Source organism: Gobio gobio, assembly GCF_949357685.1.
Source record: "Gobio gobio genome assembly, chromosome: 13".
In the NCBI taxonomy this organism is placed as follows: Eukaryota; Metazoa; Chordata; class Actinopteri; order Cypriniformes; family Gobionidae; genus Gobio; species Gobio gobio.
This window is the reverse complement of record NC_137106.1, coordinates 16,321,922-16,349,464: the sequence shown is the minus strand read 5'-3', so window position 1 is coordinate 16,349,464 and position 27,543 is coordinate 16,321,922. Positions and strand designations below refer to the sequence as shown.

Sequence of the window (27,543 nt, the reverse complement as noted above, 5' to 3'; positions counted from 1 at the left end):
CCAGGATTAAACTTTTAAACCTGATGTTTGGTGATTTAAATTATTCACCAGATGTCATGCATTATTCAAGGCCAGACACGGCACACTCTCTCTTCTGCTGCTACTGTTGTTGTTTTCACCGAAACAAACAAGGGCCACATCTAACATGTAGATGCTGAAAAGTGTGTGTGTGTGTGTGTGTGTGTGTGTGTGTGTGTGTGTGTGTAAATATGGTAAATATGAGTTGTCTCACCGCCCTAAACGCCCCTAGACCCAAACACCTGGCTTCGAGGAGGGACCGTCGCCTGCCCCGGAGCTATCTGCTGTGTTTGCTTACTAGCTCTGAGACACAGATCTAGGCTGGCCCTACTAATGTTTGCTTCCTTGTAATATACTTCCTTGTGCGCATTGACTGATATGATTGTCACTCAGTTAGGAAAGCAGTGTTGGAGTTCACATGTATGTGACGTAGGTCATTCACATTCCACAGAGAGCGTTTTGATGTGTCCTGTTAAGGCCACATTCCACCGCATTCATCCCTCAGAAACCATTCAGACAATTTCTATTAACAAATCCTCATTTTCCATCTCTGTGTAAGAGTGTGTATGTGTGTGTCTTCTAGGCCGTTGAGGCCAGATCCTAATTACCAGCATAGAGAGAAATTAGTCCTCTACTACAACTCAACACATGATGGGTTGTAGCTGTGTAAAAGTGGTGACGCTACTAACTGAATACTCGAAACTATGTTTTATTAACAAAGTTCGGGAGGAGCACATTCAAATGATCTATCCAAACAACAATTACCAGAAGCCTATATATATATATATATATATATATATATATATATACACAGTCGACTCACCGACATTCTTCAACAGTTTAAAGCATCCCTCCACCACCCAGACTCCCCATTCTTGGCTTGTTCCTACTACAGCCAGGAATACGGGGGGAAATTCTAGGTTCGGGACGGGCCAAAAACGCGTACCATTTATTCTATCTGACTTATTTGTAAGTGTAAAACTCGTGAATGCTCTTCTGCACTGTTCACTCTTTCATAAATAGCATTCATATTAGTGAATTAATTTGTCTGAAAGACTCATGTCCACCATTTGTGAACCATTTGATTTATCTGAACCACCTGAATGAAATGATTCACAAAAAAAAAATGCATGTGTATGAGTATAAGTAAATATTTAGTATAATATACTGTTTTTCATCTCTGTTTTTGACATTATAAAAGGTAGTGCATATTTAGTTTTAATTAGTTGTATTTAGTGTAAATATTTCAGTTAGTTTAATGCTGTCACCCTAATATATAAATATGCAGTATATGCCACCCTATTAAGATGACAGCAGTAATATTTTTGTAATGTTTTTTATTATTATTGCCCCCTTAAATAGCTTCAGTGTAGTTTGGTTTAATAGATTCTAAGGTTACACTTTATTTTAAGGTGTCATTGTTACAGTGTAATTATATATTTAAGTACTGAGTAATATGAATTAACTACATGTACTTACTTACTATAGGGTTAGGGTAGGATTAAGGTTTGGTTGAGGGTTAGTTGCATGTAATTATGCATCATTTACTGTTATTACTAAGGTAAGTATATGTAACATTCACCAATCAGGCTTAACATTATGACCACCTTTCTAAAATTGTGTTGGTCCCACTTTTGCTGCCAAAACAGCCATGATCCATCAAGGCATGGACACCACTAGACCCCTGAAGGTGTATCTAGCACCAAGATATTAGCAGCAGATCCTTTAAGTCCTGTAAGTTGCGAGGTTGGGCCTCCATGGATCAGACTTTTTTGTTCAGCACATCCCACAGATGCTCGATTGGATCGAGATCTGGGGAATTTGGAGGCCAAGTCATGGATGGTACATGGATGACAGGACCCAATGTTTCCCAGCAGAACATTGTCCAAAGCATCACACTGCCTCCACCGGCTTGCCTTCTTCCCATAGTGCATCCTGGTGCCATGTGTTTCCTAGGTAAGCGACGCACACACACCTGGCCATCCACATGATGTAAAAGAAAATGTGATTCATCAGACCAGGTTACCTTCAACTATTACTCTGTGGTCCAGTTCTGATGCTCACGTGCCCCCTGTTGGCGCTTTCGGTGGTGGACAGGGGTCAGCATGGGCACCCTGACTGGTCTGCGGCTATGCAGCCCCATATGCAACAAACTGTGATGCACTGTGTTTTCTGACACCTTTCTGTCAGAACCAGCATTAACTTCTTGAGCAATTGGAGCTACAGTAACTTGTCTGTTTGATCGGGCCACACGGGCCAGCCTTCGCTCCCCACGTGCATCAATGAACCTTGGCCGCCCATGACCCTGTTGCCGGTTCACCAATGTTCCTTCCTTGGACCACTTTTGATAAACACTGACCACTGCAGACCGTGAACACCCCACAAGAGCTGGCCCTTGTCAAACTTGGTCAAATCCTTACGCTTGCCCATTTTTCCTGCACATCAACTTTGAGGAAAATGTTCACTTGCTGCCTAATATATCCCACCCACTAACAGGTGCCGTGAGGAAGATAAAATCAGGGTTATTCACTTCACCTGTCAGTGGTCATAATGTTATTCCTGGTCGGTGTATTTAACAATGACAGTGTAAAGTAAAGTCTTTATTATTTAGTCCTTTTTAGAGTGACTATAAGTGATGGAGAATGCCATTTTTGGCAATGCATTGCTAAAACCTTGTGTTTTCAAACGGGCTAAAGGTTAACTGTAGGCTTGCTACTAGTGCAGCCACGCGCAGACCTTTCCTGAGGGAGCGTGAAATTAGCCATGGCATTCACAGAGGCCTTTCACACGGGATGAAGGCTCTTTTCCCACTGGAGCCAGACTCCTCGCACACTGGAGACGAATACAAAACACACAATACTTGTGTATGCTGATCTCTGTTCTGTGGTTTTAGTTTTGTGGAAGAAATTCTGGGTTTATATTAGTCTACTTAATTGCATTTTCCATATTGATCAACTTTAATCGACCACATAAATTATTTGGAAATGGTAATGTAGTTTTTTTTATGTAGTTTTCAGACTATTTGATTGAATAAAATGACTTTGCCAGTAACACTTTATTTTACAGTGTCCTTGTTACATATGTTACATGTACTTACCATAGTAATAACAGTAAATTATGGATAATTACATGCAACTAAACCAAACCCTAACCCTACAGTAAGTGCATGCTGTTACTAAATATTACTCAGTACTTAAATATATAATTACATTGTTACAATGACACCTTAAAATAAAGTGTAACCCTTTTATTTTAAGGTGACTTTGTTACAGTGCAAGTACACAAAAAGGTACTGAGTAATATTGATTAACTATATTAAATTTAAGGTCAGGGTTTGGTTAGTTTGATTAGTTGCTTGTAATTATACATCATTACTTTTATTACTATCGTAAGTACATGTAACATGTATAACTAATATGTCACTTTATTTTAAGGTGTCTGTGTTACAGTGTAATTATACATTTAAGTACTGAGTAATACGAATTAACTACATGTACATACTATAGGGTTACTATAGGAACTACATGTAATATGTAAGAAAGACTGTAAAATAAAGTTATAATAAAGTGTTACCTTTGTTTAAGTTTGTTTCTGTTTTCTTAAAATAAAATAAAAAAATCCAAACCATTTTATAATCGTTTTGATTATTATTTTAAGTTCTGTATTCCTCACTAAAACAAAATATTCAGTCCCTCTTCACTCTTCTTCTAATCTATTTTCATATCTGGGATGTGGTTTTTATAGGCTAATTTATGTTTTAGAAGGCCAAAACTGTTGCACCTATATTTACTTGCTCTGAAACTACATTATGTGATAAATAAAAATCCAAATCCCTGTAGCGTGTAGTCAAACCACTGATTGGCATAGAGGACTGTATTGGCGGGTGGTCTGTGTCTGGCTCTTCTAGCATCCAGCCCGCTGAATTTGCAATTCCCTCCGGACTCATGGCCCACTACGGCTGCCCAAACAGCAGCCTGACACAGCGAGTCTCTGCCACAGCTTGAGCTTTCTCTGGGGACTCCTTTGCTTTTTATAATACATTTTTAATAATTTCATTTGATGCCTCCCGTGTTCTCCGTAATTTGTAATGACTGTTCACAAAAATCAAATACTTTGTCAATAAAAAAAAATTCTCCTCTTGCCTCTCCGTCTCTCTCGCTTTCGATTATGAAATGTTTGGTCGATGAGAGTGTCCTATTAAAATAGTTCAGTTGTTGAAAGTCACTTATAATAAATGAGCTGATTTTACTCTGTCTTGTACATATGGAAATATTGTGTTATTTGTGACTGTGGGGACTTTACCATTGAACCTTGAGGTCGCATCTGGATATTGCTGATAAATGTATATGTAGATGATGTATGTAGATGTGCTCTGATCTCTTACTCTCTCCAACAGTGTGAGCGCTGCTCTCCTCTCTTCAATGACAAGCCCTTCAGAGCTGGAGATCAGGTACAGGCGTACAACTGCCGCCCATGCCAGTGCTACGGCCACGCCTCTTCCTGCCACTACAACGCCAGCCTGGATCCTCAACCTGGAGAGCACTTCAGGGGAGGTGGAGGGGTGTGTGATAACTGTACACATAACACCACAGGTAACAGCATATGGTATTTTTTCAGAGAAAGATTGTAATCATTTAAACTAATTTAAATCTGGAAATGTAATTTCAGAACTTTCTGCTTTAAATTATAAGTATAAGTGGCATGTGAATGCCAAGTATGGTAACCCATCGGCAGAATTTTTCCTTTGCATTTAACCCATCCAAGTTAGTGCACACAGATTAGGAGTAGTGAGTAGTGAACACACACACACACTGCAAACCATGGACACACGTTTTTGAGAATCGAACCCGCAACCTTATATATATATATATATATATATATAGTGTAGTGTAGTTTTGTTACCATTAAAGTCATCCTGCTCTCTAGATATCCCGGTCGAATAACTGAAAAAATCATATTGGACCTACTTCTTTCTTATGTTTTATAAAATAATTTTGTATTTTTCCAATATGGTATGAAATCCAGACATTTTTCATTACAACAGCTGGAGAAATAGCAGTGATGTAATGAAAGCATCAAAAAGCAGAGCAGAAAAATCGAAATAATGCATCAGAGCGAAAACAGATGGACATTTAATGAAGTAAATCAGGCCATGCTAACAGGTTCATTGTTTCATATGCTGGGCATCAGGCGCAGTGGCAGGTAGGGATGAAAGAGGACATTAAAATGGACACCTTAGAAAATTACACACTCTCGCCGGACCTCTCCCAAGACTGCAGTTTTTTAATTTGAAATCATAGTCCTGTGATATGATTGAATTTTAATAGGTTGACATCAAATTTCCCCTACTCCCACCCATTTCCCCCTACAAGCACACATACACACTCACTCACTCTCTTTGGGTTTAAAGGCAGGAACTGTGAGCAGTGTCGGAGTCTTTTCTACAGGGAGGTGGGTGCACTCTTGTGGGCCAAGGACGTGTGCAAACCATGCGAGTGCCACAGCGCCGGGACCGTCAATGGTAGTTTAGAATGTGAGCCGGTAAGTGTAGACATGCACACAAACACAAACACATTATTCATACTGTATCCACAAACATCATTGCACTTCTCATAAAAAGGCCTGCACAGATCCCATAGAAAGCAGACATTGAAGCCCCATCATTTACCAAGTTTATTCCTCGCTTTTGGCATGTTTATATTCGTTTATAAAATATTTGTATTAATTTAATAATAATTTCTGCAACAAGTAAGCGTTTCTGACTCCATATGATTCCATATGGCCCTACTCATTGATCTGATATTTATGACGTTAAATAACATCCAGGAATGTTGAGGTGCAACGGTACTGGCAAGGCAATCTCTGTGCATATGCAAAGGAAGACATCTGAGGCTTTGATCCCCGGCTTTGTGACAGACTTGAGAATTGTAGATTCAGATAACGATATTGGCCAATCCCTCTCGAGAGGGTTGCATTGATGTATTGGCTGAGGACTTTAGTATTCACAACAGCATTTATCAGTGTTTTGATCAGTAGGGAGTATGTAAAAGTGTCGTCATGAGAGTCTCTCTCAGGAGAATTCTCCCCCACCTTTTCCTTTATCTTAGCATCATGAAAGGCATTTTGGAGGAACAGACCCATGTCGATAGATACACTGGATGACAAATTCAGAATCAATGGCTGGGTCAGCCCCATGTTAGATTGTTACCTTATTTAAATTATCAGAATGATTATTTCCTCACATATGCTAATAGCTTTACACCCTTAGTTAAGCTGTTTCTGTTAGGTACTGGGTAGCTATTGTGTCTTCTTGGCACATGGTTGACATTAATGTAGCTTATGTCTCATGTTTTATCCTGTTAGCATTATTGATAAATTATTCAGGATTTTGAGAGTATTTTTAATATGCATTATCTTTTTCCAACAAGAAAAGCTACCGGTACATATTATATCAACCTGTGGTGTGATAGATAAAAATATATATACAGTATATATATTCCAGTATAGTCCATAAATGAATGAGGTCATCATAAAAAAGTATGCATAAAGATGATAAAAAGTAATTTTATGTTAGAATATTTTGTTATCTTATATTATGTTATAAGCATTATCAAAATGTAGTTTAAAATCATTTTAGTAGTAGTATAGCAATTTGTCGACTCAAAAGTCAACTTGTCGGCTTGTTATTGACTTTCATATCAGCATTACATTTAAGAGTTCTGACTTATAGAACTTTACCGCCAGCATCACGGTAGCTTTTCATGTCAGTAGTATCAAATATTTCCCCTTATATTCATTCAAACAACAGCTGGTACTTTCAGTCCATCCCAAAGAACAGATCCGTTTTGTTAAGCCACACGACCCTCTGCACAATGGCAGCTTGTGAGCTCAGGTGTTGTGACCTCTTCTCCCCCATCCTAAACCACTCCGTCCTATGTAATGGAGATAAAAAGCATCCCAGCAGCCCAATGGGGATTGGCGGGGTGGGGGGTAGAGACAGAGCAGGGCTGCCCATCCATGACTCACACACATTCACACTGCCCTGCTCAACTTGACTAATTGGAGCATGGTCACGTGACGTTCTCCTTCCTCTGTAGATCGGAGGGCAGTGTAAGTGCAAGCGACATGTGTCTGGCAGACAGTGCAATCAGTGCCAACACGGATTCTACAAGCTGCAGTCGGCACTGGCTGTCGGCTGCCGCGCCTGTAACTGCAATACCGCCGGGACCGTGCAGCCAGATATTACCTGTCACCAGGACTCAGGTCAATGCCAGTGTAAAGCAAACGTAATCGGTACGTATCAAGCAGCATTGCGCCCTCCATCGCTCTTTTGCTCTCTTCTCCCATCCTTTTCTTCCTCTCTCTCCAACTTCTTTTTTTCTGTCTCTCAAGCCTTCTCTCTGTCTCTTTCTGTTCATTCCCACAAGCTTGATAAAATGTACAAAGCAAAAAATAAATACATAAACAAAATAAATAAGTAGTTGATGAAAAGCCATGATCTTCATTTTTATTAACATTAAGATTTATTGTGAAATGTATATGAATATAAAAAGGGACATTTTATATTGTCTAAATTTATCATAATTGATACTTAATTTAATTCATTTTAAAGGGTCCTGAGGCATGACAAATTAGTTTTCTGAAGGTTTCAAAACAAAATCACCTAGCAACCATACCTTAAAATCCTTGGTAATAACACCAAATTTGGCACAAGTCAAAACCCATATCTATAGTAAAATTAATATAATTTGTTTCCCCCATATCACACTTGTTTGATTAACAATAAAGGGATAGTTCACCCAAAAATGAAAATTCTGTCATCATTTACTTACTCAAGTTGTTCCAAACCTGTATGAGTTTCATTGTTCTAAAAAGACGACATCTAGAAGAATGTTTGTAACCAAGCAGAGAGAGCAACCATTGACTACCATAGTAGGGGAAAAAATACTATGGTAGTCAATGGTTGCTCTATCTGCTTTGTTACAAACATTCTTCTAAATATCATCTTTTGTGTTCAGCAGAACAAAGAAACTCATACAGGTTTGGAACAACTTGAGGGTAAGTAAATGTTGACAGAATTTTCATTTTTGGGTGAACTATACCTTTAATGAGACAGACAACCTATATATTAATACCTACTGTAATGCATGGATCTAATATAATGTCACACATCAGATGTTTTCCCCCAACAGTTAACCAAACGTTCATTTAAGACATAACAGATGATGTTTGCGTGAATACTTGCCAAGACAGATATTTTGAAATACTGCAATTCTGTGTATAAAGTGGTGGCCAAAATTATTAGAACACTTGGCATCTGGGAGTCGTCTTATTGGGCCTGGATTTATTTTCCAAGAGGACAATGACCTGAAAAAACCTTCTAACTATTGCTGGAACTACCTGGAATGGAAGGAATCTGCTGGAACATTGAAAACGATGGACTGGCCCCCTCGAAGTCCGGACCTCAAAAAAAAGGGACAGATCTATCGTATATTCAAAGGAAAGGCTTTGTCTTCAGTTGCAGAAGGCATGGGATAACATAAGTGTTGAAGTTCTCAGAGGAAATATATTGACACTATGCCAGAGAGATGTGCTGCTGTAATTGCTCCAAGATGGTGGACATACCAAATATTAAAGTTAAAAGTGGATAAAAAAACAGTACGACTCACTTAATCTGATATTTGAGGGTCAGAGCAACCTACAGGTTTAATGAACATTATGAAATTAATTCATGTTTTGGAGGCAAAAAATGTCAATATTTTCAGATCTGTCATGTGTTCTAATAATTTTGGCCACCACTATATGTGTCATGCACTGTCTGAGGCGCTGTCTGAGGCGTCTTTGTGCACACGCTTCGGATGTGTTAGTCAACCAGAGTAAGATCATTTGTTTGTATCAGCATGAGTTTGAAAATCACATTTCATTGGCTCAGACTCATGCCATCGATAATTCGCTGACCCTAATATTCACAAAGTTGGAATACTGCGCTTTACAATGATAGCAAATTTGTGCTGAGGGGAAGCGCCAGTCGTTGAGAAGCGAGCAGAGAAAAACTGCATTTTTTCATGGATTATTAAAACAAGAAAAAGGACAGATTTAGGAAGGTACTCCTCTTAGAAAACCTACAAATAAAGACCATTTTTGATGTTTAATTACTGACATAGATGTTTAGATTTTTTTAATTTTATGACATGCTGGCATGTCCTGCGATTTGACATGCAATACTATATATATAATCGACTTGGCATATATATACTATATTTATTATTATTAGAAATTATTAATTTGCTACTTATCTGCACTTTTTAATTTCTGAAATGAATACATGAAGCACACAGTAATCGCTCTGCTGTGCTGCATATGTAAATGGAATGATTCAATAGTTTACCATCAATTCTCTTTTTTTGGCAAAGCCCTGTTTTTTCACAAATTTATTATGAGCAGGAGCCAAAAGGATTTTTCTTCCAGCTTTTCCAGGCATTCCAGGTCCTTTGCGATAAATCGGTTCCGTTTTTTTCTTCTTCTTTGTACCTTTGAACCGTTTTCTTATGAAATGCAAAAGAATGTTACTTAGAAGATCATGTGTATTGCTAAGCCAGGATATCAAGGGCCACCTCATTTTAATTTTGTAATTCAATGCCAAGTTGATTATAATAAACTGCCCCTGTCTTCCTTATTTTTCACGCTTCTTACAAGACCTGCTTCTTTGTTTGTAGTTCCCACAGGTATTTTTCAGAAATTAGATTTGATTAAGGCAATTTATTACCTCCAGCGCGTTTGAGGCCAGCCGCAGCTTCATAAGGACAAAATTTATCAAGCGTCCAAAGTACTCTGCGTACACAATGTGCTTTGAAATGTTGATGTATGAGAATATTATGCAGAAAAGCATTACTGATAAAATGTGGGCTGCGTTGGTGCACGTCCCACTCCATGGGTGCACCAATGGGCAGTCAAATGCACATATCACACTGGCCCAATGCACTTCAATTTAACCAAACATAATATCTTAAGCTTTAAGGTTTCCACTTACATATTTTTGCCTGCACTTTGTTCTAAAAGTTAGCAATTCATTTCTTTTTAAATTCACAGTTGGACGCCACACAGTTAACGTAGCATTTTTCCAACATCCACAAGCCATGAGCACAATGACAAATTGCCGCACCTTTGGCGTGATATTATTGGGGTATTCATCTGTGTCACATTGTGCATTTAACATAATGTTGTAATGAGGTTTAACTGTGGGTAGGGAGCAATATATTAATATCTTAATTCATTAAAGTGGAGCTCTGTAGCGAAATGCACAGCAGTGGAGAAGTGTGGAGTTCTCAGTACTTATGGCTGTAAACGGTTTGCCCTGTAGGCGCTGCTCAGCAACATTAGGAATAGATTACCTGTCAGGAATATGTATGGCGTATTCAAATAAGCACCGCACACATTTAAAAAAACTTGATATGATTTGATTCCATGTAGACCACTTTTTAGGGTCTCCAAATGAGCTGTAATTCTTTTTTAGCCTCGTAGTTATTTTTACTTTTTCCCCTTCCCCTTCTTGGGTCTTTTAATTTATTTATTTTCCTTTTAGAGAAATTAAGTGTTATGCCCGAGGTGAGTAATTCATCATTGGGAAAGGGGCTCACTTAATGATGACATTACCAATTTCGTTTTTTTATTCCTTGTGTAATATTTCACAGATTTATTTATTTGTTTACTATGTACTACATTGTGTTATGAGATGTGGGTTATGATGTAAAGGCCAAAACCAAATCATTTCAGATGTCAGGGTTGGTGGTTTGTGGTTGGGAAGGGACATTTTAATAACATTTGTTGAACGAAAGATAAATGAATTGCTGCAGTCTGCAAAAGAAAGCACATATGCACATATTTTCTGTTACTAGTGTTATCCACATAAATTGACTTTTTTTGTTTTGTTTTGGTTTTTTTACATTTTTGTTAACATAATGTAATGAAAGTAATGTTTTCATAAAATAAATAAATAAATAAAAAGGTAAATGTGAGATAAAATGTAAAATAAAAAACAAATATAAAGTCACAACTTTTTTATTGTGATGTTTTGTGTAAATATTTTTATTTAGAATTTGCAATTAAACTTAAAGGGTTAGTTCACCCAAAAATGAAAATTTTGTCATTAATTACTCACCCTCATGTCGTTCGACACCCTTAAGACCGTTCATCTTCGGAACACAAATGAAGATATTTTTGTTGAAAGCTGATGGCTGAGAAAGGCTTCAGATAGGCCTCCATTGGCATTCAGTACATTTACACTCCCAAGACCCATAAAAGGCACTTAAAACGTCGTTACAAAGTCCATCTCACCACAGTGACTCTACAATAATTTTACGATGCGACGACAATAGTTTTTGTGAGCAAAAAAAAATTCAACCTCTTCTTGTCTTCCGTGTGTGCCTCATGCGCGAGAATATGACGTAGCGCCGGGGTTCGGGAATCCATGAAATGCACACTTTAACCCCATTTTGAGAACTACGCCGAGACCTAAAGCACGATCAATGTAGAATTCAACAGCTTAGATACGCGCGTCTTCATCTGCTTGTAAACAAATCGCTTCTGGGTCATGTGTCCGAACGTCATATTCTCGCGCATGCGTCGTGGAGGCACACACGGAAGACAAGAACAAGTTGGATAAAGGTGTTATTTAGATTTTTTTTTCGCACAAAAACTATTGTCATCGCATCGTGAAATTATTGTAGAGTCACTGTGGTGAGATGGACTTTGTAACGACGTTTTAAATGCCTTTTATGGGTCTTGTGGGTGTAAATGTACTGAATGCCAATGGAGGCCTATCAACAAAAATATTTCAGTCACATTTTTCAGTTCTTTAAATTTAACAAAGCAAAAGTTTTGCTTTTGGTAAATTTGACAAGGCAAAACATGAAACTTAAGTACCCCTGGGGTCCTGGTTGGGAATAGCACTGATTGTGGTTTCCTCTTTTTTTCCACTTAGGTCTAACATGTGACCGATGTAACTACGGCTTCAAATTCCTCAATCGCACAGATCCCGACGGCTGCATTCCCTGTGGCTGCGACCCACGGGGTTCTCTGCACCAGTTCTGTAATCCCTTCACCGGCCAGTGCGAGTGCAAAGATGGTGTGCGAGGCCTCCTCTGTGACACCTGCATTCCTCACTTCTACGGTCTGGATGGCAACGGAGCCTGCCTTGCCTGCGACTGCAGCCTGAACGGATCAGTTCTTGGTACCTCCTGCGATGCAGTATCCGGACAGTGTAAGTGTAAACCTCACACAGAAGGCAGACGGTGTGACATGTGCCGGGAAGGATACCACAGTCTGGACCGCAGCAATTCTTTAGGCTGTCTGCCTTGCCAGTGCGAGCTCAGAGGCACGGTGAATGGCTCAGATGTGTGCGACAAGACCACGGGCCAATGCATGTGTAAACACAACGTAGAGGGTCTGCGGTGTAATCAATGCTCCGTTCACACCTACAACCTGAGTTCTGCCAATGCCACGCATGGATGTCACCCATGTCAGTGTGACCACACGGGCACCGTGCCTGCAACGGTGTGCGACCCTGCTAGCGGTCAATGCATGTGCCTGCCCACACGCTACGGCCGAAACTGTGGCACCTGCAAACCAGGTTGGTGCTTTTAGACTGATTTGAATATCTTATGTGTGTATTTACAAGGTATATCAGGTTTTGTAAGCTCATTATACTGTGTTGGCGATGCAAGTGAAGCCATTGCTTTTGTTGTTTACCGTGATTCCTAGCCATTGCGCATCGCATTTGAAGTGTCTGAGTAAACATCTTTTGAATTACAAAGCACTCTCTTCCTTTCCTTAACTAATGGCTCCCTCGCATTTTGTTCTTGGCTCCGCAAGCTGTTGCATTATTTTGTTTTTCCTTTTTGCCTAGATTGTGCCTGGGAATTGAGTGTGTTTGGCAGTCACTTTGGCCGATGGCGTTTAACTAGCATAGCTACAGGCCATTCCTCATGTACCCTCAATCAACCCCCTCAGTGGCTGTTGGGCCAGCGCTGGCCTCATGACTCAAGTGCACTTCAGGGGGTGGAAATGTTTGCACTTCCCTTATTCTTTGCCGCATAGTAAGTGCTAGAAGTGCACTGCCAGGGGTCCAAGTGTTAGTGTGGCAGGACCAACGGTAACAGCTGGTCCCTTTGTTTTCGTAATGAAGATTAACCCTCACCGTTTCACTGTTTACTGTAAAACCAACTTGCACTTTTGTACGCCAAACACTGTGTTCCAAGGAAGTACCTTTAGAGTACTGTAGAGATGTACCTATTTGTAATTTGGATAGTTGATATCCTAATGATGTATTATCCAATAAAAAAAGTAAAACACAACCCTTAAAGTTGGGGTAACCGATAAGTCGTTGCTGAACATTGTTGATATTTGAAATCAACCCAAACAAACATTTATCATCTATTTATCGTCTATTTATCGTAACAGAAGCACAACAAAATAATGCTTTACGAAAAATAAAGTGAAGATGATGAACGAATGACAAAAAATAAACATACAGTACACAAGAATAAATACAAGCAAGAGTTCGTTGTTAGTTGCCAACAGCACAGCAGCTCCAGACAAAACAATGACACACAAAACCAGTGCAGAAACAATGCAACCTCTGCGTCTGTTTTCAGGCCTTCCCGCTTAGCTCTCTCAAGCACTGGGAAGCTTTTGTAATATTAACGCGGGTCCTAATGCTCTTTCCTGATCATAACCATTCATTTTCCAGTGATATTCTTATGAGCTTTTCTCTTTTGTAATGTCTCTCAGGCATCTCTCTTTCAACAGTCTTTCTTCAAATCTCCCTCTTAAAGCTTGATTGGCTACACGTTTGTTGCGTCGGTCCAACCAACTTTCAAACAGCGTTTTTCAAATATCGCTCACCTTTAAACACTGATGATAAAAAAAGCGTATACTAGTTTAGACCAGATAAAAGAAGATTTTTGTAGGCCGACCCACAAGTTGTATTACCCTGGTTCCCACAACAATATATTTTTCCATTGGCTTTTGAATTATTGCTGAAAATAAGCTCTGGGACCAACAAAAGTTTATGATACTTAGACATTTTGTTCATCAAGATAATCATCATAAATTAGCACAACATTTATGAATTTAAACCCAATAATCTGTAGAGGTTAAAAGCTAATGTTAGGCTGTAAATGAATTACACCATAGCGTGACTTCAATGTCACTACCACTAAGCTTCCAACAACTCTTTTAATCTTTATTTATCTACAAGTTGGAAAGTTTGAGTTAGAAGAGTGTGAGTATAAACAGAACAAGGCTATAAAAGTGGACAAGTAGGTAAATCATGTTTAATGTTCTCGACAACCACTGTAGTGACAGTGGGTATTGATGTATTTTATGCTGTAGAATGAAGCGTAAAAACATTTTAGCTTGTGTTAACCACAGACCTTAATTTAGGCATTTAACCAAAAACCCAGGCAAAACACCCATTAACTTCAAGTGCAAAAATGTGAGCTTTTTTTTTAGGTTTTAGGACTCTGCAGCACTATCTATATACTTTATTGTTCCACATACACTTCCTGTTTCAATAAGTAATATTTCAGTTTGTAAGGTTGTAAGGTTTTAAAAGAGTTGTATCTGTTATTGGCACAAGACAATTAAATTGGTCATTACTGGAGGGAGGTGACTTGTGTTTAACTAGTGTACCCTAATGAAAAAGAAGTTTAACATACTTTAGCATACTTTAGAGTTCTTATTACAGAAATATTACATTTTCAAACTGAATGTAATGTTTTCAGACATTTAATTTAATTAAATTGCATGTTATTTACAATTATTAAAAAATGTATTATAGTTTAAATTTATATTAAATGCAACTTGAGAGTGCTTTTTCAACCCACTTAGGACAATACTCTGAATATGCACTGTAATTGCAGTTTATAACAACGTAAAATGTATGAAACTAATTTAATAACACACTAGTTAAAACTCTTTTACATTTGCTTTCGTATGCAAGTCAGCACATCAAGATAAGTGTACTTCTTTAAAGCACAACAAACGATTATTAAAACATAATTATTTAAAATGTACTTTAAAGTAAAACGTTTAATTGTAAAAGTGTACTTAATTTATGGAAGTGTACTCTCTTTAAGTACATGAGTGGCCTTTTTATTTAATGACTAATATCTGAAAGTACCGTTTTTATAAAATAAACTTTTAAAATTTGAAGTATACTACAAGTGCACATTCAATTATAATACATCAAAAAAAAAAAAATAGTAGAATTAAGCACACTTCTTTTTCACAAGAGCAGCCATTGGTGGATAACCAGTCAAACCAACAGTTTTTTTAATGGTCTCTAGCAATATAGCTTTGTCTTTCTTAGATATAAGCTTAAGCCAGCTTAGCTATGCTATTTTTTTACAGCAGGGAAACTATGCTCACCAACATCCACCAAAGGGCCCATGCATATGATATGAGGGCGCTAAGCTCGCACGGTAACCAGACAAGGATGTACGGCCAACCCTCCCCTAGCTCGTGCCTCCTCACACATGATGAAATAATGCGGGCGTACCTGCTGCTCACCAAAGCCTCGGCCGCCCATGCCGGCACATAAAGCATGTGTACGGAGAGTGGGGCTGGCAGGAGTAAATTGAAAGCACAGGGAGCGGGGGGAGATCCATTTGGAGGAGGGTGGGGGGACTGATGACTGTGTTTCTGCACGCCCTCCCCTGGCTCCCCCTCACGAAACCCCTCTGTCGTATTTCACCGGAGGGGAAGCAGCCTGTGATTGAAACATCTCAAACTCAGCGCCCCCTGTCTGATTGATGCGCGCAGGAGCCTGACGGAGCCCTTGAGATTCAACTCGTACTTTATTCTTAAGAAGATATAGACGGAAATGTAGACCAGCAGCACACTCTTAAAGGAATATTTCGCCCAAAAAATGAATACCTACTGGATTTTCTTCTTCTGTGAAACCCAAAATTATATACTCTACTTATCCCCTTAAAGGGACAGTTCACCTAAAAATTAAGATTTTGTAGTCATTTACTTTCCTCAAGTCATTCCAAAACGGTATGACTTTCTGTCTTCAATAAAACATAGAAGTATTTTGGATGTTTCAACTGTTAACAAAATCATTTGTCGATGCAATGAAAGTAACTGGTGTTCAAAACAACATTGGACCTCACTGACTTGTTCACTGAAATTACATATAAAGATGTCAAAAAACTCTTAAGTTCAACTGTCTGCATTTTAAATACATATTAAGTTTTTGAAAACATAAATTTTGCACTTAAGTATATTTTGTACTCTTTTTAAAAGTGTGCTAAAGTGTACCTCTTTTTCTCAAGGAAATATTGACAGATTTTTTTTTTTTCGTGGTGATATCAAAAGTGGACGTAAATGAGTGAGCACACAATAAAATGCATAATGAGTCTGTTTGTGTTTCTTTGCATCCTGTCATTGCAGGTTTCTTCCTGTCCGAGGCGGGTGTGAGCAAGTGTGAATTGTGTGAATGTCACTCGGTTGGAGCGGTGGGGCAGGTGTGTGCTGCCCACTCAGGGCAGTGTGTGTGTGCTCACCCATCACTGACCGGTCTCAGATGCGACCAATGCCAGGATCTCTTCTTTGGCTTTAATCCAAGTGTTGGCAGGTCAGTGCTATAGTCTAACACCCTTATTTCGGTCATGTTCAAGAAAGACGTTTTCATTTATTACCATGCAGCAAGATATATCTTCGAGTTAAATAGAACAGTGTAAATCACCGTCAAAAATTACTCTAGACCTCCCTCCCGTCACCGAGACTGAACACTAGTGAATAAAGCCCATTTAGAAAATCATGCGCATCACTTTTCATAGCGATTTGAGCCAGTTAGCTGCTTACTGGCCCACGGGTTCAGACAGATCCAGCAAAGGTCAAATTAGCCATTAAAGTCTCCCGCCTATAAACGAGGCTGCATTTTAATGCTCTCTGCATAGTTGATTTGTTGGATACATCAATTAGGTTGTAAATACATCATATGTTAGCTGTCTTAATGATATACTCCAAAGCAGCTCCCCAGCTTGAACATATGGCCTAAGTTGGGGATGGAAAACTTGGCATTCTCGGGAGTCAGTGGATTGGAAAATTATTTTTCATGGTTTTTTTTTTGTTGTTGTTTGTTTTGTTTTTCTGTTTCGTACATATGGCAGATTTTCTTTTGATGCTTTTTATATTTAAGTCTTGGTGGTTTGGTTGAAGTCTCATTGAATGACCTTCCTGAAGGCTTGTAGGAGATAGTTAACTACTCCAGCCATGCTGGGTGAAGAAAAGGAACAGTGGGGGACATCGTCAGCGCTTCCCATATTAACCATTGTTTATCTTTTAAGTACCCCCCCCCCACCCCCCTTCAAAAAAAATAAATATGATGTTGGGATGCTCAGTAGGTATGGAGAACATTAATTGTTGGCTGGTGAGATGCAAATAGCACGAGCGTGTGTTTTCAATGCATCAACAACAGGACTACCGGACATCACAAATTGTTAATCCATACAAGTCGTGACAGATCACTGCATACGCAATCCATCCAGCTGCACTCGTTCGCCCGGTAAGGATGAAAAATGAACTATTTAAACTGATTAGAGGGGAAGCTTGAACTGCATCAGGAGATCCTACACAATAAAGATTTCTTTATCTAAATATTATAAACTCATTTGTCCGCCCCGGAATCAATAAGACCATGCATCTTATTTTGTTTTCTTATATTGGATCGTCCGCTGCGGACCACCTAATAGAGGTAGTTAAAAAACCCACAATATGGTTAGGGAAGATTAGCCATCACAGCAAATGACAAACATAGGCTACATGGAGAATGGTGCTTGGCTAATCATTTAACCTTGGAGGGAAAAAAAAGTTGTATTTTACGGAAGTGTAGGTCATATTCATATCTGTTCATTGTTTTTTCTTGTTGCCAGTCAAACTTGCTCAGTTTCGTGTCTGCAAACTTTCCAGCTCTATTTGCAACACCTGTTCTAGACAAACGTCGAGGCGCAATCTGGAGTCATTTATTTGATAGCTGCAAGCTACTGATATATTTGAAATATGGAGAATGTAAGCATGTGGAACATAGCAATATTGGGACTGATCACATAATTTGATACCTCAACTGGCTTCATTTTTGCATGACGGGGGAAGAAAAAAAAGTTCACTGTCTCCTTCCAAGGAGTCAAGGTCGAACCACATTGGGAAACGGGTGGCTTAGCCCAAAACGCCCCTCTAGTTGACAGAACAAATTTTCAGCTCATTAAGAGTCTGTGGCTTTTATCAGCTGCTTTCGAGGGTGTCAGGCGCTTGGCCCCCACATCACCCGCTGCTGGCCCCTCAGGGCCTTTCCTCCTCTATCCCATACACCCCTCCCAGAAGTGTCACTGACAGGTGCATCTGTGAATGCCTCCATTTAGTCAAAGTGTCCCCCTTTCCCTCACAGTCACACACGCAGTAACACGCACACATTCACTTTTTGCAGCTCTCTGTATCTTAGCCAGTCGGAGAGGCTCACAGTTTTTTGTAAATAAAACTGGACTTGTTACTTTTGGTTAATTACCTGATTTCATGTCCTCTACAGACATGGACAATGTCACAAGAAGTGATACTGTTTTTTATCTTATGAAAATGGTTTTTGTGTCTCTTGTGATCTCCATGTGTCTAGGTGTGAGCCGTGTGGATGTGATCATGTGGGGGGTTTCAATGGCACATGCCACCCCCAGACGGGGCAATGCTTCTGCAAGCCTTATGTGACCGGAGATAAGTGTGACGCCTGTGTGGAGGGAGCCAGTCACATGGATCCAAACAACTACCTGGGCTGCAGTAAAGGTCGGAATCAATATATATTTAACAATAGTTTAAAAGCAGTGTTATTTAAGTAGTATTTATATACTATTATTTTATTTATCAATATTATTTATTTATTTAAAAATTAGGAATTGTATGATGTGCTTTTGTAATTTTTATTCATTTTATTTCAAATATTATTTCAGTTAGTTGACAAGGCAACATTTGTAATGTTTCTTTATTTCAGCTTAATTTCAGTTAATATATGAAAGATATTAAACAAAGTCTCCGATTTCAAATTAAGTCCATTTTATTACGAAATTCAAAAACATATCTCATTGTGGCGCGAGATCACTTTGGCGCAGCTCAGTTCAGTTCAAGGGAAGTGACAGAACTGATCTTCTGTCAGGACCACTATCATCAAAGATGATTGATTGACTATTAGCATATAGTTTAGATTGCCGCTATGGTTCTGTTCTGGGCAAGAACTCCCTGCGCATCCATGCAGCCTAGCATGGATAAGAGCAGGGATAGCAGCAATAACCCCCCTTAGGGTAAACAGAACAGAACCAACATACTGTATTGAAGATATCATTAATGTTGATTTTACAAAGTGGTTCAGGAATTTAGTCTGATTCAAGGGAAATCAGAATACCAAATCCTAACTGACAAGAGGAGGAGCTGGGGGTGGAGGAGGGTAAATAAGCTCTGGAGAAACGCGATAGCTAGTGATAGTACTGAGGAGCTATATATATGCATGCGGTGATAGACGTCATTGGAAGACGTGATCAGCTGACAGACAGCTGATGCGAGTTTGACTAACGTGACCTGCCTGAACTGACGCTATATGCTTGATTTCTCTTCCGCCTTAATACCAGTTACAGCACAAAATAATCATGAATGAACGTCTGAAAGTGTGTTAAAAATATAGAGTGCAACTTACCGAAATCCATATCATGTCTCATGGAATCGCTAAATCAGTATTTCAACCATGGAAAGATGTCAGTAAAACAGCTTGTAAACAAATGTCATGTAACGTCACATTTATGTATGTGACTTAAAATGTATTTATGTAACTGACTTAAAACAGTTATGAACAGTCTTAAAGAAAAAAAAATTTATGACTAATAGTTTATACAGTTTATGCTCATACTTTATTTATTTTCCCAAATATAAATAGATTTTGAAGGATTTTTTTTAATTTTGAAAGCATCTTCAATGCTCTCGTCCTTGGTACAAGATGTCAAGCGTGATGGAAATTATGCCAGAAATTAAAGTTTAGAGGCTAAAAAGAGTGGAAAATCCTACTCCAACTTTTGTTTTCAATATGAAATACTTTAGCATAGAAAAGAAAACTCATCAAACCATGTCACAGGACTTGAAGGCATTGCCTTGATGCTTAAATGGTCAAATTCTTTGGAAAATGCCTCTTATAGATCATATCAGAGAGTTTCTTTATTGTAGTGACTGTAATTTAAATGCAGATTTCTCCAATATAGTCAAATTGGTTTCTAAGTTTAAGGCAAGAGAAGCATACCTAAGGTCAAAACTCACTGCGGTTACTCAAATGCAGTGATATTTATGCCAGACTTATTACATACTTTATTCAAAATACTTACAGGAGCTGACAGTCAATTTAATCATGTTGCATCCTGATGTTTTAGCTGAACATCTCTATATCTTTGGCTACGTTTCTGATCATTTCTATATCTCTTTCTCATGATCTTAGACCTGGGTGCAGTGCATATCTGGTCTATAAATGTTCAGCATGTATACTGAAAGGTGACCTGTTTATGGGTCTGTATGTGTTTAGAGCATACAGCACTTAACCTCACAGAGACTCTTAAAGCCCTAATGTGTCCCTCCAGTACAGTGTTTTATTAAGTTAGCATTTTTTACATGTAACAAATGATTATTGCTCTTGTATATTCATTGTCCATTTTCCCTGTTAGCTACCAGCTGTGGTGCTTTAACCTTGTTTATTCTACCTCTTGAGTTCCTTTTCACGGATTTATCACTAATATGTATCGTCTTAAACCACTCCTGTTCAGATCCCAGACAGCAACCTCCTCCCCTCGGCCGGGTTCTGAACTCCACGGCCATAGAGCTGAGCTGGAGAGCCCCTGACTCCCCCAACAGCAATGCATTGATGTACACGCTGCTCCGAGATTCAGAGATCATCCAGACCAGCTATAGCCAGCACCCGTTCGGTTAGTCAGACTAATACAAATTTTCTGAACTGCAAATGTTTCATGGTGCTGCCATAATGTCTTTGCCTGTATATATAATTTAATATTGTCTTCTGGAATTAAATGATACTTTAACTCTATGTCCTAATCAGATGTGATGCAATAATATTGATAGATTCAATATACCCTGCAGACTCCCATTGCTGTGTTAATTTGACCTTTTTATAACAAGGCAAGATTGGTTGCAAAATGTCATGTTGTACAAATCCCCAAAAACAATGTTTTATTTTAAAATGATTTTTTCCCCCAGTTTATGTTATCTGTATGTATTATGTGTACACTCACATTGAAGGTCTTGGGAAATATGTTTTTACTTGATGGTGACACCTCGATAAATTGAAGCTTGAAAATATGAAAGTATGAACTTTTTTTTTTTACTTTATGAAATCAACATGAATACAAAGAGTACATTTCTAAGAACTAAGCAAAGTTTGGGGTCAGCAAGAATTTATTTTTTTAAAGAAATGAATACTTTTACTCAGCAAGGATGCATTAAATTGATCAATAGTGATGGTAAAGTAATTTAAAACTTCACAGAAAAATTCTATTACCAATAAATGGTGTTTTCAACTTTCTATTTATCGAATCCTGATATAATGTGTCATGGTTTCCACAAAAATATTAAGCAGTACAATTGTTTTCATCATTGATAATAATAAAAAATGTTTCTTGAGCATCAAATCAACATATTAGAATGAGAATAAATTGCATTTTAAAGTATACTAGAATAGAAAAGTTATTTTAAATTGTAATAATATTTCACAATATTAAAATTTTTACTTGGCTTTGAAAAAACTATTACTAGGCCTTGAGGACCAAGAGACTGACCCCTGAACTTTTGAATGGTAGTGATGTCATTGTCCCATTAACATTTGTCATCGATGCCACAATCTCATTTGACAGCTTCCTTATTCTCTTTCTCATACAGGAACTATGCATTACACAGATGCTGATTTGTCTCCTTATACAGCATACTCTTACCAGCTCATCACCAGTAATATCCGTGCTAACACCAGCAGTGCCACGGTCAGATTACGCACTCTGTCTGCTGTACCCGAGCAAGAGGAGCTCCAATTAACCCTTGTGGGTCGAGCCAAGCCCACCAGTGTCTCCTTTAACTGGACAGAGCACTTGAACACCACTGGTCCGATGGACAACTATACCCTGAGCTCGATACAGGATCTGACCAAAGAAGAGAGGGTCCACTACACAGGACTTCAAACAGAGGCTACCGCTGAGGAGCTGCAACCATTCACTCGATACAACTTCAGTCTGCAGGCTTGCACTAACGGAGGCTGTGCTCGCAGCGAGAGTCTGATCGTACTTACTGCTCAGATACCTCCCCAGCAGCAGCCTGCACCCAGAATCACAACCCTAGGGTCCTCTCAACTCAAAGTGGACTGGGAGCCTCCAGTGTTACCCAACGGTACTGACACCCTTAGAGCATTTTTCACTGTTTTTAAACTGGGGCACTTTGAAAAATAGGGGGCACACATCAAACCATGGGTATATGCCAGTGGTTCTCCAACACAATATATGATTAGCCCCTCATATATGACATAATATTTTTGTTTTCAAGCTTAGTTTTTTTTACAGAAACTAGGAGAATCAATATATTACATTAATTAACCACAATTAGTTTTGTAATTTCAGAAGTTTCAAGAACTATTTGTACTTTAATAAAACAATAGTTATTTTTTTTATTTATTAATTAAATCATTTTAAGTCATTCTGCAGCTCCCTTTGAAATTTGACGAGGCCTTCTGTTTGAGAATATACACACCGTTTGGAAATGTCATGGGTAATGCGTTTCCATTATTATAATGATCGCTAGACCCTGATTTTCCACATATTTTTGCCGTATTGTTTCATTTTGTCTTCAACCAGACCTAATATGATGAAAGATGTTTAATGTCTTTTTTGTTCATTTAAATATCCCAATAGATTTTCCAAATTTCTCTCTACTTTTTTTTATTTAGAGGGAGTATGATATTGTTAGACATCATTTATTTAGCAGTGATTCCTAAATGCACTTGGCGGAGCTAAAACGCTCTTCTGCTTTGTCGTAGCTTCCTTTTTAGCTGTCTCCAGCTACATCATTACAATAATGAGAAATACTATTATAGAGATGCCATTTGATCTCAGCCGGGATGAAAATTAATTCCTTACGAACTTTAATCTACAACCAAGAGGCTTGATTAAGGCTCAGCCCATGCTTCATTTCGCAATATAAACTGATGGGACTGTGCGCCGCAAAGAAACATTTCACATTTAAAACAGTTGATTGCTGCATACAATTATGTATTGTGCCTCGCGCCATTGAAAGCGCCGCAAAATAGCCCTCTGTATATCAATGACTTTTAATGCCAGTTATCATGCTTTTTGCCAAATTAGCTCATTAACATGGACCATTATAAAGTGCCCTTAGAGGATTCTCTCAATGAATTTCCTCTCCGTTTAATTGTGTCTATCTGATTCTCTCTGTCTGCCTCTCTTTTCTACATAATTTCATGCAGCAGCTGTAATTGTGCATTGTCAATGGCCAGTCTTACATCTCAATATCATCGGCCTCTTTCTGAGGCTTATTAAGGGAATGTGGAAGAAGTTATTGGCATATATATGTCTCTTTATTTCTCTCTTCAGGTATAATTATCAGGTATGAGCTCTTTATGCAGCTGCTGAATGAGTCGCAGAGAAATGCCACCAGTCACAGTCCAGAGCAAAGGGTTTTCCTCAGCAGTGGCTGGCTGAACCCACGGCCATCGATGAGTTCAGCCAATGAGAATGCTCTAACTCCACCTGAGAGCAGTGCGGTGGTGTCGAATCTAGACGCGTTTTCCACCTACCGCTTCAGAGTCCTCACAGTTAACATGGCCGGCAGTACCCTGTCGGAGTGGGCAGTGGGACGTACCGCAGAAGGAGGTCAGTTGAACACAAATTTACCTATCAAAGAAAGCCATTTAAAAAAAAAAAAAACCCCACTGTAACTATAAATGATAATGATATTTGTATTCAGTTTTAAAACTCACTTTGGTTGGGGATGGCTCTTTTCATTTTGTTTTATTTCCGAAGAGATTATGAAACAAATTATCTTGAACAACACTCAAAACAGTTTGAAATAAACAAGTATAGCATTTCATAGGCCACAAACGCGGCTCCATCCCGCAGAGAAAATCCTGTATCTTCGGTCTTTATTTAGATGGGAGCCCTGGAGAATTGATTTTGAGGAGATGCTTATTAAGCAGAGAAAGAATAGGTGGCTAGTGTTACAGCGTAGAATGACAGTTCCTGAAAAATGGAAACGAGGAATTAGCATAAACATGTGAGGGATTGTTTATGTGGGATAAATTTTCACCACAAGTGCTTCACAGGAAGGAACCCATCCAGGCTTTCTCTTTTATTCAAAGAGAAGACAGCTGAAGCTCCATTTAGTGTTTCTGTCAACTTCCTCTCTATATTTTGACACTTGGAGGGAGGTGTACTTTATATTTTTATATCTGGCCATGTTTTTGTTTGACGAGATGCACTAGAGTTTGCGGATTTCCTTGTCAAAGGTTGTGTTAAGAGGACAACCCAACAGCTGTTTGAAGTGAGTCAGGTTTAAACAGTGGAGAGCAGAATCATTTTGTCAGCTATTTAATAAAGAAATTAGAATTTATAAATTATGCTATTCTCTTCTATTATTTTATTTGATTTATTTCCATTATTTAGTCATGTTTTTCAGTAAAAATATGTATTACCTCACTGAGCAATTAAACTGATTATTATTCAGTTTTCTTCTGAGACTAAATTGTTCAACTCTTAGAGCTTTAAGGCTACAAGCACCAAACTCGGCATAGACCTTTCTGTTCTGAAGTTTGTTGCTCTATCTTTTTTATCTGATTGGATTAACAGTTATAAATTATGATCAAAACACCAAAAAATACCATTTATTTACATTGGCTATAATACTACTGCTGTCCTATAGAGGGGCCACAGGACAAGACATCTACTGTATTGTCTAGCCCAGGGGTTTTCAAACTGGGGTCCGGGGACCCCCAGGGGTCCTCCAGAAGATTCGAAGGGGTCCCTAGAAGATTTCAGAGAATAAAAAGACAAAGCAAAAATGGATGAAGTCTACCGAACATTCTAAGCATTTAATTTCTTTATTTTCATTTTCATTTTAATTTTGTTTCTTCATTTCTTGCTGTATACATACTAATCGTATATGTTTGTTTTATATCTTTCTAGTGAGTTTTTCTCACTATAGTCCCCTTTATCTTGCTCACCCCTTTAAGTTTAGAAACGATATGTTGTATTTATAATGTCACACTATTTATCTAATAGTGTAAATGTTTTTTTTCATACAATAAAATATATAGATGGGTTTTAGGAAAGGGTCCCTCATAAAAGGTTCATCAAATTTGGAGTCCTTGGCATCAGAAAGTTTGAAAACCCCTGGTCTAGCCTACTCTTTATTTCTCCGTTTCTCAAATAAATGCATGATTGTTTATACCATCTGGATACTCGATATTGATCGGATGAATGCAAGTTTTAAATAGTTTATTGTACAAGTAAGTTTTTCGCCGTTCTAAACACGCACACGCATACAGTAACTCGCACATCACGTGGCGATTGCGCGCACACATAAACATTCAGGAGCAGTTATGTTTGTTTATATACCATCTGCATACTCAATATTGATCTGATGAATGCACGTTTTATACAGTTTAATGTACATGTAAGTTAATCGGCATTGTAAACGAATGCGCTGCTTCATTGTAGCACATGCACACACATACAGACGCACATCACGTGCAGATCACGTGCGCACAGACACATTCATGATCACAGAAACGAATTGTCAACGCTGTCCTGTGGTTTATCAATAAAATAGGCAAGGCAAGGCTGTTTTTGAAGTAACAAAGACCCACAGCTTCACTAGTTCACACAAAAACACTTTCTCATTAATGCATTCAAATAAATGTAATCTATAATTTTATCTGCGTCTGATTTAAGACGAGCAGAAATCTATAAGCAATGTAATGACCCTTAGACAAAATAACTGATGAAAATTAGCTGTCATGTTGGAGCAATAGCCTTGTGGGAATCTCTCTGACATAGGCTTCTGCAGCTGTGCTTCAGGCGATCCAAGTTCAAGTCCCGGTGTTGTGCTGAAATCTGACACCTTCCAGATTATTACCCCCCTAGCATAGGTAGGTTTAGGTTTAGGATTAGGGGTGGGGGTGTGGTTAGGATTAGAGGTTGAGTTATGCTGCATTCCAGGCAGGTTTTTAAGCCTGTAAGTTACAACTTCAAACCACTACTCACGACTTTGTAGCGTTCCAGGCAAAGTCACGCCAAACTGCCTGAGCGCAAGGAATTGTGGTAGCCAGATGTAAACAAAGCATGGGGGACCGTACAGGGCTTATGCAAATTTACCATCATTACTATCGCCAAAGGTGCTTACTTGCTTATTTGAGGGAAACGGAGGGAAAAAAAATGGCGCATACGGCAAGAGAAGCTGTTATACCTTTTTTGTATGTTATTTGTATATTTGTTTCATAAACACCGCATCTGTATGGGGCTGTCATTGTTGTTTCGTGGGCTATGTGACATCAGAGCTCGCAACTGGGAGTACATCGATCTAGTACGAGTTCACGGGTGGGAAGTCTCCAGTGCACTTTCATGGGTAGAAGGTTGGAAAAACACGGGTTACGGGTTGCCTGGATAATTTGGCAGGGAGTCCAAATTTGGCACAGCACCAGCTCAAGGTTAAGGCTTCTCAATCCAACATCAAAGATTATTCACAAACTTTAACCTTTTCTTATTCTTATTCTTCATTGTTTGTTACTTGTTGTTAGGTTTGTGCTTAAAAAAAAGAAAAAGAAACTGCCAGTATTCTCTCAAGTCTTAATTTGGATCATAAGTAAATTAATTTGCTGAAAAACAAGACAAAAATGCTGATTAGGAAAATGCTTTATTGTTTTTATAAATGATCTGTTCTGCTCCACAGTGCCAGAGTACATGCCCCCTCCTCAGGTGTCTCCTGTGTCCTCGTCCTCACTCAGAGTGAGCTGGGAGACGCCACAGGACAAAGACGTCAGGGGCGAAGTGACTGAGTACAGAGTCAACCTTCACCAAGAACAAATGTCCAACCCATATGCTCCACCTATAGTATCTCAGGTATCCATTGCAGCACATTAAACTTTTTTCTTGATAGAAAAGGGCCACTGCCAGAATATTTCTGATCTGTTGGCATGTCTCTGAAGCACTGGACTGTGGCTATATTGTCCTGTACATTGCCTCATGCATCACACAGAACACTTCCCATTGGTCCAGTTTTTCTCTTCCACTTTCATTAATATGTGTTGCTACATTGATAAAGAAAGTTTCCATAGAAAGGAAAAAGCTGTTTTTTTTTTTACCCGAATAACCTTCATTTCTGTCCAGTTTCATATTTCCATAGCTTGTGGCTTGTGTCCCAGTATGCATGTGGCGT

General features: G+C 38.7%; 1 protein-coding gene across 1 annotated transcript in view; it reads left to right on the top strand.

Annotated features, from left to right (window-relative positions):
• The window catches only part of ush2a (Usher syndrome 2A (autosomal recessive, mild)), a gene marked incomplete at its 5' end in the record, with an annotated part of 251,879 nt that overhangs the window by 37,993 nt on the left and 186,343 nt on the right, over positions 1-27,543 (top strand). The window contains 10 exons of the mRNA XM_079833659.1: positions 4,415-4,610; positions 5,429-5,559; positions 7,116-7,311; positions 11,999-12,646; positions 16,474-16,657; positions 18,692-18,855; positions 20,865-21,023; positions 21,991-22,488; positions 23,706-23,984; positions 27,058-27,227. Of these exons, the coding sequence (XP_079689785.1) occupies positions 4,415-4,610; positions 5,429-5,559; positions 7,116-7,311; positions 11,999-12,646; positions 16,474-16,657; positions 18,692-18,855; positions 20,865-21,023; positions 21,991-22,488; positions 23,706-23,984; positions 27,058-27,227 (2,625 nt within the window). The remainder of the gene's footprint in view (positions 1-4,414; positions 4,611-5,428; positions 5,560-7,115; positions 7,312-11,998; positions 12,647-16,473; positions 16,658-18,691; positions 18,856-20,864; positions 21,024-21,990; positions 22,489-23,705; positions 23,985-27,057; positions 27,228-27,543) is intronic.